The sequence below is a fragment of the Mercenaria mercenaria genome, chromosome 19 (genome assembly GCF_021730395.1).
Source record: "Mercenaria mercenaria strain notata chromosome 19, MADL_Memer_1, whole genome shotgun sequence".
Lineage (NCBI taxonomy): Eukaryota > Metazoa > Mollusca > Bivalvia > Venerida > Veneridae > Mercenaria > Mercenaria mercenaria.
Window position 1 is genome coordinate 25,179,788 of NC_069379.1, and position 13,361 is coordinate 25,193,148.

General features: G+C 36.8%; 1 protein-coding gene across 11 annotated transcripts in view; it reads left to right on the forward strand.

Moving 5' to 3' along the window:
* Positions 1-13,361, forward strand: part of LOC123542107 (intermembrane lipid transfer protein VPS13A-like) — a 227,438-nt gene that overhangs the window by 27,534 nt on the left and 186,543 nt on the right. For all 11 annotated transcript variants that reach the window (XM_053531671.1, XM_053531674.1, XM_053531680.1 and 8 more), the window contains exons 6-11: positions 760-929; positions 1,812-1,871; positions 2,806-2,886; positions 3,432-3,483; positions 5,416-5,546; positions 13,006-13,112. In XM_053531671.1, coding sequence (XP_053387646.1) covers positions 760-929; positions 1,812-1,871; positions 2,806-2,886; positions 3,432-3,483; positions 5,416-5,546; positions 13,006-13,112 — 601 coding nt within the window. The remainder of the gene's footprint in view (positions 1-759; positions 930-1,811; positions 1,872-2,805; positions 2,887-3,431; positions 3,484-5,415; positions 5,547-13,005; positions 13,113-13,361) is intronic.

Below are 13,361 nucleotides of genomic sequence, written 5' to 3' on the forward strand. Positions count from 1 at the left end.
TACTTTAAGCAAATTTGATATATTCAGCAAAGAAGTTTACCCCAGAAGTGACAACTGTTCACCTTCAAGACCTGCGCTCATGTCACAAATGCTAAGGTCGCCAGGAAGTCAAAGTTCTACTTCTTGTCTGAGGAAAAGTTCGGCCATCCATCAAATGATTTTGAACTGATTTAATGAAGGCCCAGGCCCAGAGCTCAAAGGTCATTGTGGCACTAGGCTCTTACTTGATCTTGTAGCCCAACATTGTCACAGTTGGCTCACACTTGATCATGTGGTCCATCATAGTCAGACTAAGGTCATACTTTATCTTGTGGCCCATCATTATCAGACTAGGCTCATACTTGATCCTGTGGCCAGTCCTTGTCAGACTAGGCTCATATTTGATCTTGTGGCCACAAATTGTCAGGCTAGGCTCATACTTGATCTTGTGGCCAGTTGTTGTTAGACTAGGCTCATACTTGATCTTGTGGTCCATCATTGTCATTCTAGGCTCATACTTGATTTTGTGGCCACTCATTGATTGTGTAGTCAATCATTGTCAAACTTTGCTCTAATTGATCGTGTGTCCAAATCTTGTTTAAGTTATAGCATACATTGAATTATTATAGCACAAAGTTTTGTAATAGATATTTCTTCAGTGAAGAAATGTATGAATACTTGTTTTCTAATACTTCACATGTAGAGAAAAGTAACAATTTTGAAGATTGATATAATTTTCGGTAAGGTCAGATATATTTTTATTTTATCTCTTTTATACAGACAAACCAAAAGAGAAGAAAAAAGACTCATTTGCAGAAAAGTTTGCAACTCAGGTCATCAAAAATCTACAAGTGGAAGTGCGAAATATCCATGTGCGCTTCGAAGATAAATACACAAATCCAAAACAACCGTTCTCTATTGGCGTTAGTTTAAAGGAACTTCTTTTTAGAGTAAGCATATTCTGTGTCAGGTAACTTCTGTTATAAATATGTCTATATAGATATGTGGGTCAGTTCTACCACAAAGATTTTCAATTTTCAGTAAATAGTCTCAGGGTTCATTTTCAGTATGCAGTGAATAGTCTCTAGTACTAGTTTTATCAGAAAGATATTCACACAAAAACATATATGTGTGCAAGTAAATGGTATCTGTGTCCATTTTCTAAGCAACACATTCAGTGTGCAGTTAATGATCTCTCAGTCCATTTTACCACAAACACATACAGTAAATGGTTTTTGGGTCCACTTTACAGCAAAGCAGTGAATGTACAAAACTGGATTTCTTTATTTGTTTTACCACAAAGACATTCATGTGCAGTAAATTTTCTCTTGGTCTGTTTTATCATGAAGACAGTATGCAGGAAATGGTGTATTTAGTTAGTTTTACCACAAAAGACATTCTTTGTGCTATAAATGGTCTCTGGGTCCATTTTACCAGAAAGACACATTCAGAGTACAGAAAATTGTTTCTGGGTCCGTTTTACCGCAAAGACATTCAGTGTGCATTTAATGGTTTCTAGGTCTGTTTAACCAATGGCCTCAGGGTTGGTTGTACCACAAATATATTCACTGCTTAGTAATGGTTTCTTTTACCATAACTGTTACAGTCATTTGCTGAACATTTCTGTTTCTGCTTCATTTGAAGTAGAGAAGCTACCACTTACTTCAGTTGAATAAACACAGATTTTCAACTCACTGGTAACTTAAAAAAACAGTAAAAAGCAAAGAAAGGTAAAAACAGTGGCATCTAAGTCATGAATATGGACATAGATTGTGTTTAACTTTTCTTTAATGCTTGATAATCGAAAATTTATGTTAATCTTTTCTCTGCAGACGACAGATGAGAACTGGAAGCCATGTATAATAAAAGAGGCTGTTTCACAGATATACAAGGTGATTATGTCTTATGTGAACATTAGTTTGATGAAAAAGGACAAAGCACTTAAAGTAGAATTGAAGGGAACAGAGCAGTAGAATCTTTTTCACAGATATTCAGGTTATACTGTAGCTGTACTTCATTGTACCAAATGATAGATGTGCCAAATAATAGATGTACCAATAAATATATATACCAATAAATAGATGTACCAGTTAATAGATGTGCCAAATAATAGATGTACCAATAAATATATATACCAATAAATAGATGTACCAGTTAATAGATGTGCCAAATAATAGATGTACCAATAAATAGGATGATGTACCAATAAATATTATACCAATAAATAGATGTACCAGTTAATAGATGTGCCAAATAATAGATGCATCAATAAATAGGATGATGTACCAATAATTAGGATGATGTACCAATAAATAGATGTACCAATTAATAGAAGTGCCAATTAACTGTGATAATGAGGGAGAACTATCGAGAAGTTAGCCACCTTAACCATCTGCCCTTTAAAAGTCTTAAAAATTAACTGGTATAAAACTCTCACAGGAACTGCTTTATTATAGAATATTTACAGTGTAAATATTTAACTTTAGATGAAGCTATATTCAGCTGATGTATACTAGTTGCCTTGAGTCTTGTAACTCCAAAGACTGAGATTTTCAGGGGTCATAATGCTTAATTGGCTGTGATTGTTTATAGATGTCATGTTATCTTGTGAAAATGTGCATTTTCCCAATGTTGCCCATGTAAAGTGAACATTTTGAAGCAGCCTTGGATTGTTTCTTGTTCCAACAGAATAATTCCTTAAGTATAAAGGAGGCAACAAAGAGAAAAGAAACCACTTACACAAACAGATGTCTAGAAGGAATTTGTTATTTAAAATGTTCATAATGTTCCTTATTGTATGTAAAGTTTCCTGTCTCTGTTTTTAAGCTTGTGAAACTGGAGTCACTGGCAGTATACTGGAACAGCAGAACAGAATTGTTTGAAGATAAACCAAAGACAGAAATCCTGGTAAACACTTAATTAAACAAGTTTACACTTGTTTCCTAATTAATGTTTCTTTCAAACTTGATGTTTCGAATTTACTTCATGTTTCCTAAACTTTGTTTCTTTTAATCCTGTGATGGTTTTACATACTTGATTTGTTTGTACTTGCTGTTTCATATATAATGGCTCTTTCTTAGATACTTGATGTTTCTCACATACTGTATTTAATATACATGTATGTGCTGTTTTAGTTTACTGTATGTTCAGTGTTTCTTAAACACTTTGTTTCTGACATATTGTCTCTATCTTTTACAAAGTACTATAATTTGCTAACAACTTTTTGTTCTTTAAATACTGTGTTTATTACAAGTTCAGTGTTTCTTACATACTTTATGTGTATTACAAACATTATGATACTTGGATACTTATGAAGAGGCTTTGCAATACATGGTATGCAGTTTCCATCTTCTCGAGGATGATTATTTCTGTAAATGCTTGTTTTGGATGTAGTTGAATGATACCAGCCTTTAGTTTGGCTTACTCAAACATGTGTATGTTTCTATCTACAGAAAAGCCTGAAGAGTGCACTAGCAGAGGAAAACAAAGCCAACTTTCAGTACTGTAAGTGAGAATACTGTTTTATTGTACCTTTTCTAATACATTTTTACTCTGCAATCTTAACATTGATTGCCAAGCCATAAAACTCTATACACTGTAACTTTGATTACTATGTTGTAAAGCAGTTTACCTTTAACCCAAACATTGATTACTTTGTTGTAAAGCAGTTTACCTTTAATCCAAACATTGATTGCTTTGTTGTAAAGCAGTTTACCCTTTAATCCAAACATTGATTACTTTGTTATAAAGCAGTTTACCCTTTAACCCAGACATTGATTGCTTTGTTATTAAGCAGTTTACCCTTTAATCCAAACATTAATTGCTTTGTTATAAAGCAGTTTACCCTTTAACCCAGACATTAATTGCTTTGTTATAAAACAGTTCATCCCAATGCTCCCTCAAGATGTTGTTAAGGCATTACGTTGTATTTCATTTCCCCTGTACATCTCAGTCATTTTAAAGGAAGTTATCCAAACTGATCTCATCTCTCTCATTTAAGGAAGTTATCCAAACTGATCTCAGCTCTCTCATTTAAGGAAGTTATTCAAACTGATCTCAGCTCTCTCATTTAAGGAAGTTATTCAAACGGATCTCACCTCTCTCATTTAAGGAAGTTATACAAACTGATCTCAGCTCTCTCATGTAAGGAAGTTATCCAAACTGATCTCAGCTCTCTCATGTAAGGAAGTTATCCAAACTGATCTCAGCTCTCTCATGTAAGGAAGTTATCCAAACTGATCTCAGCTCTGTCTGTAAAGAAGTTATCCAAACTGATCTCAGCTCTCTCATGTAAGGAAGTTATCCAAACTGATCTCAGCTCTGTCATGTAAGGAAGTTATCCAAACTGATCTGATCTCTCTCATTTAAGGAAGTTATCCAAACTGATCTCAGCTCTCTCATGTAAGGAAGTTATCCAAATTGATCTCAGCTCTCTCATTTCAGGAAGTTATCCAAACTGATCTCAGCTCTCTCATTTAAGGAAGTTATTCAAACTGATCTCAGCTCTCTCATTTAAGGAAGTTATCCAAACTGATCTCAGCTCTCTTATTTAAGGAAGTTATCCAAACTGATCTCAGCTCTCTCATTTAAGGAAGTTATCCAAACTGATCTCAGCTTTCTCATTTAAGGAAGTTATCCAAACTGATTTCAGCTCTGTCATGTAAGGAAATTGTCCAAACTTATCTCATCTTTTTCATGTAAGGAAGTTATCCAAACTGATCTCAGCACTTTCCTGTAAGGAGGTTATCCATACTGACCTCAATTCTGTCATGTTAGGAAGTTATTCAAACTGATCTCCTGAACTTTCATGTAAGGAAGTTATCCAAACTTATCTCCTTAACTCTGTCATGTGAAGAAGTTGCCAAACTTATCTCCTCAACTCTATCATGTGAAGAAGTTACCAAACTTATCTCCTTAACTCTATCATGTGAAGAAGTTACCAAACTTATCTCCTTAACTCTATTATGTGAAGAAGTTACCAAACTTTCTCCTTAACTCTATCATGTGAAGAAGTTATCCAAACTGATCTTCTTGACTCTTTCATGTAAGGAAGTTATCCAAACTGATCTCACCTCTTTCTTATTAAGAAATTGCCAAACCTGATATCCTCAACTTTGTTATGTAAGTAAGTTGTCTAAACTGATCTTCTTGGCTCTGTCATATAAGGAAGTTATCCCTCAAGTTCTAAATCCTGTGATGAAGTTATCCTGACTGACTTGCTGAGAACATATTCTAACATGGACCTAGATAATCAAATGTGTAATTAAAGCAAACATTCTGAATGTCAAGCACCTGATTGGTTTCTGATCATGATTTTAAAATTGGCCAATGACAAAATTGCATGGTGAGACTTGGAACTTGGTTTAAATAGAACTTGTGTTGTTACTCAAGTTACTGAATTAAGGGGTGAGATATAATATAATGTTATAATTTCAGTGGTCAAACCAATTTCATCAGTTGCTCATCTCAAATTGAACACGAAGCCGGAGCTTCAAGAATACAGCACACCAAAGATTTTTCTCACTATTATCTTTGATGAAATATCCGTCTGCCTGGCAAAACTACAAGTAAGTTAAAACTCTTAGTCAGTTTGAAATATGTTCTTTGTAAATTGCCTGAAACAGTGATTTTCGTTCATACATACAGTTTAGATTTGTGGACACTTCTACATGTATGTCATTTAAAACTTTTCATTCCTACAGTTTGTCTATATTCAGTGATGAATGGCAAAAACTTAACAGTTTTTAGCTCGACTATTCGAAGAATAGTCTAGCTATTCTACTCACCCTGGCGTCGGCGTCACACCTTGGTTAAGTTTTTGCATGCAAGTACATACAGCTATCATTTAAAGGCCTATAGCTTTGAAACTTATTATGTCTCCCCCAGGAGACATATTGTTTTTGCCCTGTCCGTCCATCCGTCCTTCCGTCCGTCCGTCCGTCCGTACGTCACACTTCATTTCCGAGCAATAACTGGAGAACCATTTGACCTAGAACCTTCAAACTTCATAGGGTTGTAGGGCTGCTGGAGTAGACGACCCCTATTGTTTTTGGGGTCACTCCATCAAAGGTCAAGGTCACAGGGGCCTGAACATTGAAAACCATTTCGTATCAATAACTAGAGAACCACTTGACCCAGAATGTTGAAACTTCATAGGATGATTGGCCATGAAGAGTAGATGACCCCTATTGATTTTGGGGTCATTCCGTCAAAGGTCAAGGTCACAGGGGCCTGAACATGGAAAACCATTTCCGATCAATAACTAGAGAACCACTTGACCCAGAATGTTGAAACTTCATAGGATGATTGGCCATGAAGAGTAGATGACCCCTATTGAATTTGGGGTCACTTCGTCAAAGGTCAAGGTCACATGGGCCTGAACATGGAAAACCATTTCCGATCAATAACTAGAGAACCACTTGACCCAGAATGTTGAAACTTCATAGGATGATTGTACATGCAAAGTAGATGACCCCTATCCATTTTGGGGTCACTCCATTAAAGGTCAAGGTCACAGGGGCCTGAACATTGAAAACCATTTCCGGTCAGTAACTTGAGAACCACTTGACCCAGAATGTTGAAACTTAATAGGATGATTGATCATGCAGAGTAGATGACCCCTAACGATTTTGGGGTCACTCTGTGAAAGGTCAAGGTCACAGGGGCCTGAACATTGAAAACCATTTCCGGTCAGTAACTTGAGAACCACTTGACCCAGAATGATGAAACTTCATAGGATGATTGGTCATGCAGAGTAGATGACCCCTAACAATTTTAGGGTCACTCTGTTAAAGGTCAAGGCCACAGGGGCCTTAACATGGAAAACCATTTCCAATCAATAACTTGAGAACCCTTTCGACCCAGAATGTTGAAACTTCATAGGATGATTGTTCATACAGAGTAAATGACCCTTATTGTTTTTGGGGTCACTCCGTTAAAGGTCAAGGTCACAGAGGCCTGAACATTGATAACCAGTTCCAATCAATAACTTGAGAACCACTTGACCCAGAATGTTGAAACTTCATAGGATGATTGAACATGCAGAGTAGATGACCCCTATTGATTTTGGGGTCAGTCTATTAAAGGTCAAGGTCACAGTGGCCTGTTCATGTAAAATCATTTTTTTGGAAATAACTTGAGAACCACTTGACCTACGATGTTGAAACTTAATAGGATGATTGGACATGCAGAGTAGATGACCCCTATTTATGTTGAGGTCACTTGATCAAAGGTCAAGGTCACAGGAGTCGAACAGTGACCTGAGGACCACTAGGCAAAGAGTGTTGAAATTTAGCGGGATGACTGGACATGCCAAGTAGATGATCCCTATTGCAGCCAACCATCAGTGTCTCTTTGACTTTCGCTCCTGACCCCTATTGACTTCTTGCCTATAGGACTTTGCATTGGGGGAGACATGCGCTTTTTTACAAAAGCATTTTCTAGTTTATTCTTTTTCTAGGTCAATTACCAACCTCACTGGGTCAAGTTCCATAACTCTAACATGTATTTTGAGCAAATTATGCCCCTTTTTGGACTTAGAAAATTCTGGTTAAAGTTTTACATGCAAGTTACTATCTCCAAAACTAATGCAGATATTGAATTGAAACTTCACATGTGTCTTTGGGGTTATAAAACTAGTTAATAGCACCAAGTCCCATAACTCTGACCTTCATTTTGGCCAAATTATGCCCCCTTTTGGACTTAGAAAATTCTGGTTAAAGTTTTGCGTGCAAGTACATACAGCTATTACTAAAAGGCATATAGATTTGAAACTTATTTTTTCTTTTTCTAGATCAATTACCTACCTCACTGGGTCAAGTCCCATAACTCTGACATGTATTTTGGGCAAATTATGCCCCCTTTTGGACTTAGAAATTCTGGTTAAAGTTTTGCGTGCAAGTACATACAGCTATTACTAAAAGGCATATAGATTTGAAACTTATTTTTTCTTTTTCTAGATCAATTACCTACCTCACTGGGTCAAGTCCCATAACTCTGACATGTATTTTGGGCAAATTATGCCCCCTTTTGGACTTAGAAATTCTGGTTAAAGTTTTGCGTGCAAGTACATACAGCTATTACTAAAAGGCATATATATTTGAAACTTATTTTTTCTTTTTCTAGATCAATTACCTACCTCACTGGGTCAAGTCCCATAACTCTGACATGTATTTTGGGCAAATTATGCCCCCTTTTGGACTTAGAAAATCCTGGTTAAAGTTTTACATGCAAGTTACTATCTCCAAAACTAATGCAGATATTGAATTGAAACTTCACATGTGTCTTCGGGTTATAAAACTAGTTGATAGAATCAAGTCCCATAACTCTGACATGTATTTTGGGCAAATTATCCCCCCTTTTGGACTTAGAAAATCCTGGTTAAAGTTTTGCGTGCAAGTACATACAGCTATTACCAAAAGGCATATAGCTTTGAAACTTATTTATTCTTTTTCTAGGCCAATTACCAAGCTCACTGGGCCAAGTTCCATAACTCTAACTTGTATTCTGAGCAAATTATGCCCCCTTTTGGACTAAGAAAATTCTGGTTAAAGTTTTACATGCAAGTTACTATCTCCAAAACTAATGCAGATTATGGAATTGAAACTTAACATGTTTCTTCGGGGTTATAAAACTAGTTGATAGCATCAAGTCCCATAACTCTGATATGCATTTTGGTCAAATTATGTCCCCTTTCGAACTTAAAACTCTTTTGATATTTAACATTTTGGGTAATAATTTCCTGCTTCTGTGACAATATTTCGAATAGTCGAGCTTGGCTGTCTTACGGACAGCTCTTGTTTAATTCACTATTAGAAATATTTCAAATAGTAGAGCTTTTGTTGTCACTCATTTGTCGATGTTTGTGTCTGCATCTCAAGATTTTTGCATGTAAGCAGGCTTGCGTAAGTCTGCTGGGCCTAATGCTTTTGAACTTCACACATGTATTAGATATCATGATGTGACCTCACAGGACAGTTACATTACTCTAGCTTTTATTTTGTCTAAACCATGTCTCTTGTTAACATAAAAATCTTGCGAAGAGTTTTGCATGTAAGAATGTTTCTCAGGAATTAATTGACTAAATATTTACAGATTCTCCACTCATCTTTGCCATCATGAGATGACCTCATTTGGCAAGTTTCTTAACTGTGGCTTTTGTTTGTAAGCTAGTATTAGGTAGAAAGATTCAAACAAGTGAGCACAATGTCTATAGATGCTTTTTAGCTCGACTATACGAAGTATAAGGAGAGCTATCCTACTCGCCCCGGCGTCGGCGTGAATGATTCCCCTTTTTACTTAGAATTTCAGGTTTAAGTTTTATGCACTTTCACTCTATCTCTGTTATTACTGAATGGATCTGATTCAAACTTAAACAATTGTTCAGCATCATTACCCTTATCATATGACACAAGGTGCATAACTCTGGGACCAATTTTTCATGAATTATTTCCCATTTTTACTTAGAATTTTAGATTAAAGTTTTGATGCACTTTCACTCTGTCTCTGTTATTACTGAATGGATTTGATTCAAACTTAAAATAGTTGTTCAACATCATCACCCACACCATATGATGCAAGGTGCATAACTCTGGCACCAATTTTTCATTAATTATTCCCCCTTTTTACTTAGAATTTTAGGTTGAAGTTTTGATGCACTTTCACTCTGTCTCTGTTATTCCTGAATGGATTTGATTCAAACTTAAAATAGTTGTTCCACATCATCTCCCACACTATATGACACAAGCTGCATAACTCTGGCACCAATATTTAATTAATTTGCCCCTTTTGCTTAGGATATACTTATATAGTGTTTTGATACATTTTATCTTTACCTCTCTTATTACTTTAAGTTGATATTTTTGACATAGACTCAGGCTATTGTGCAATATCTTCATCCACAATTGGAGTCATTAAACACTCCAGTTACAGCTCTAGTTTCCTTAGATGTGCCCAGTTTCACTATCCAGCATCGAAATAGTCAAGCACGCTGTCTCCTGTGACAGCTCTTGTTGTCGAGCCCGCTTGCGTAAGCGCATATAGAGTTGTCCAAATGGTTGTTTGTTGTGTGTATGTGCTTGTGGCATCCATCCGGATTTATTTGTTTGGACCATAACTTTGACATACTTGGAGCAATCTTGTTTATATTTGGCATGAATGGAGTGTCATGTGCAAACCCCAGGTTCCTGTCTCAAAGGTCATTTCAGAGCTTGTCCAGGCCGTAACTTTGATAAGAATGGAGCATTCGTTTTTTTCTTTTGGTGTAAATGTTCATTTCAATGAGGCGGAGTGTAGTTAGCAAACCTCAGGTCCCTATCTCAAAGGTCAAGGTCACACTTGGGGGTCAAAGGTCATTTTAGAGCTTGTCTGGGCTGTAACTTTGCCATGCATAAAGTAATAATTTTTTATTTGGCATAAATCTTTGCATGTCCCATGCAACTCCCAGACCTCTGCCTCAAAGGTCAAGGTCATACTTAGCGGTCAAAGGTCAAAAGTTCATGCAGTTTCTATTAGCCATGGATGGAGATGTTCTTAAATAACTTGGCAGAAATGTTTGCCGCAATCAGTTCTGTCGCCATCAAATAGTGTCATAAATGTTAGTCCTTTTGACAGCTGGCAGGCTCGACATGTTGCCTGTGGGCGTCTAGTTTGTATGGTTATTGCTAGTGTTTTTTTAGCTCACATGTCACAAAGTGACAATGTGAGCTTTTGTGATCACGCAGCGTCCGTCGTCCGTGCGTGCGTGCGTCCGTGCGTGCGTCCGTGCGTGCGTAAACTTTTGCTTGTGACCACTCTAGAGGTCACATTTTTCATGGGATCTTTATGAAAGTTGGTCAGAATGTTTATCTTGATGATATCTAGGTCAAGTTCGAAACTGGGTCAACTGCGATCAAAAACTAGGTCAGTAGGTCAAATAATAAAAAAACCTTGTGACCTCTCTAGAGGCCATATTTTTCATGAGATCTGTATGAAAGTTGGTCAGAATGTTTATCTTGATGATATCTAGGTCAAGTTCGAAACTGGGTCAACTGCGATCAAAAACTAGGTCAGTAGGTCAAATAATAAAAAAACCTTGTGACCTCTCTAGAGGCCATATTTTTCATGGGATCTGTATGAAAATTGGTCAGAATGTTCATCTTGATGATATCTAGGTCAAGTTCGAAACTGGGTCAACTGCGGACAAAAACTAGGTCAGTAGGTCAAATAATAAAAAAACCTTGTGACCTCTCTAGAGGCCATATTTTTCATGGGATCTGTATGAAAATTGGTCAGAATGTTCATCTTGATGATATCTAGGTCAAGTTCGAAACTGGGTCAACTGCGGACAAAAACTAGGTCAGTAGGTCAAATAATAAAAAAACCTTGTGACCTCTCTAGAGGCCATATTTTTCATGGGATCTTCACGAAAGTTGGTCAGAATGTTCATCTTGATGATATCTAGGTCAAGTTCGAAACTGGGTCATGTGCCGTCAAAAACTAGGTCAGTAGGTCAAATAATAAAAAGACATTGTGACCTCTCTAGAGGCCATATTTTTCATGGGATCTGTATGAAAGTTGGTCAGAATGTTCATCTTGATGATATCTAGGTCAAGTTCGAAACTGGGTCAGCTGCGATCAAAAAGAAGGTCAGTAGGTCAAATAATAAAAAAACCTTGTGACCTCTCTAGAGGCCATATTTTTCATGGGATCTGTATGAAAGTTGGTCAGAATGTTCATCTTGATGATATCTAGGTCAAGTTCGAAACTGGGTCAACTGCGGTCAAAAACTAGGTCAGTAGGTCTAAAAATAGAAAAACCTTGTGACCTCTCTAGAGGCCATACTTGTGAATGGATCTTCATGAAAATTGGTTAGAATGTTCACCTTGATGATATCTAGGCCAGTTTCGAAACTGGGTCACGTGCCTTCAATAACTAGGTCAGTAGGTCAGATAACAAAAAAACCTTGTGACCTTTCTAGAGGCCATATTTTTAATGGGATCTGTATGAAAATTGGTCAGAATTTTTATCTTGATGATATCTAGGTCAAGTTCGAAACTTGTTCAACTGTGGTCAAAAACTAGGTCAGTAGGTCTAAAAATAGAAAAACCTTGTGACCTCTCTAGAGGCCATACTTTTCAACGGATCTTCATGAAAATAAGTCAGAATGTTCACCTTGATGATATCTAGGTCTTGTTCGAAACTTGGTCACGTGTTTTTAATAACTAGGTCAGTAGGTCAAATAACTAAAAAGCCTTGTGACCTCTCTAGAGGCCATATTTTTCATGGGAACTATATGAAAATTGGTTTGAATGTTCATCTTGATGATATCTAGGTCAGGTTTGAAACTGGGTCAACTGCGGTCAAAAACTAGGTCAGTAGGTCTAAAAATAGAAAAACCTTGTGAACTCTCTAGAGGCCATACTTTTGAATGGATCTTCATGAAAATTGGTCAGAATGTTCACCTTGATGATATCTAGGTCTTGTTCGAAACTGGGTCACGTGCCTTCAATAACTAAGTCAGTAGGTCAAATAATAAAAAATCTTGTGACCTCTCTAGAGGCCATATTTTTCAGTGGATCTTCATGAAAATTGGTTAGAATTTTTATCTTGATGATATCTAGATCAGATTCAACACTGGGTCACATGAGCTCAAAAACTAGGTCACAATATCAAATAATAGAAAAAAACGACATCATACTCGGTTTAAAACTGGGTCATGTGGGGACAGGTGAGCGATTCAGGACCATCATGGTCCTCTTGTTGTTATATACAGACTTCAAGTAAAAAACTTCATTTGTATTCGGTTTCCATTAGAGTACACCCATACACCTTTCTCTCACTGTAATATTCCTGTAGGTTCCATAGAATATTTAGCTTGTTTTGGTAATGACACTGGGAATGGAATTTGGAGGTAACTGATAACCTCAGAACTTGTCGTCTATGCAAATTATACATTGTTAGTTGTCCTGAAATGACCCATGTCAGAATTATGAATATTGAATAGTTATTTCTCACTACTGAAAATATTATATTTGCACATTATTTTAGTACAATGATGTATTGGAGATGCTGGAAGGTTTTGAGAGAGTAAGTCTGATGGGAATCTATAAGAAATACAAACCCAGTGTGCCTTTGAAAGGAAACATCAGGACATGGTATGTAGCAGTTTAAGGGAACAATAGAAACTGATCCTTGAAACATGCCCGCCCGCTTAGCTCAGTAGGGAGAACATTGGTCTAAGGATCGCGGGGTCATGAGTTTGATCTCGGGTGGGGTGTATGTTCTCTGTGACGATTTGATAAAAGACATTGTGTCTGACATCATTCGTCCTCCTCCTCTGATAATTCATGTGGAGAAGTTGGCAGTTACTTACAGAGAACAGGTTTGTACTGGTACAGAATCCA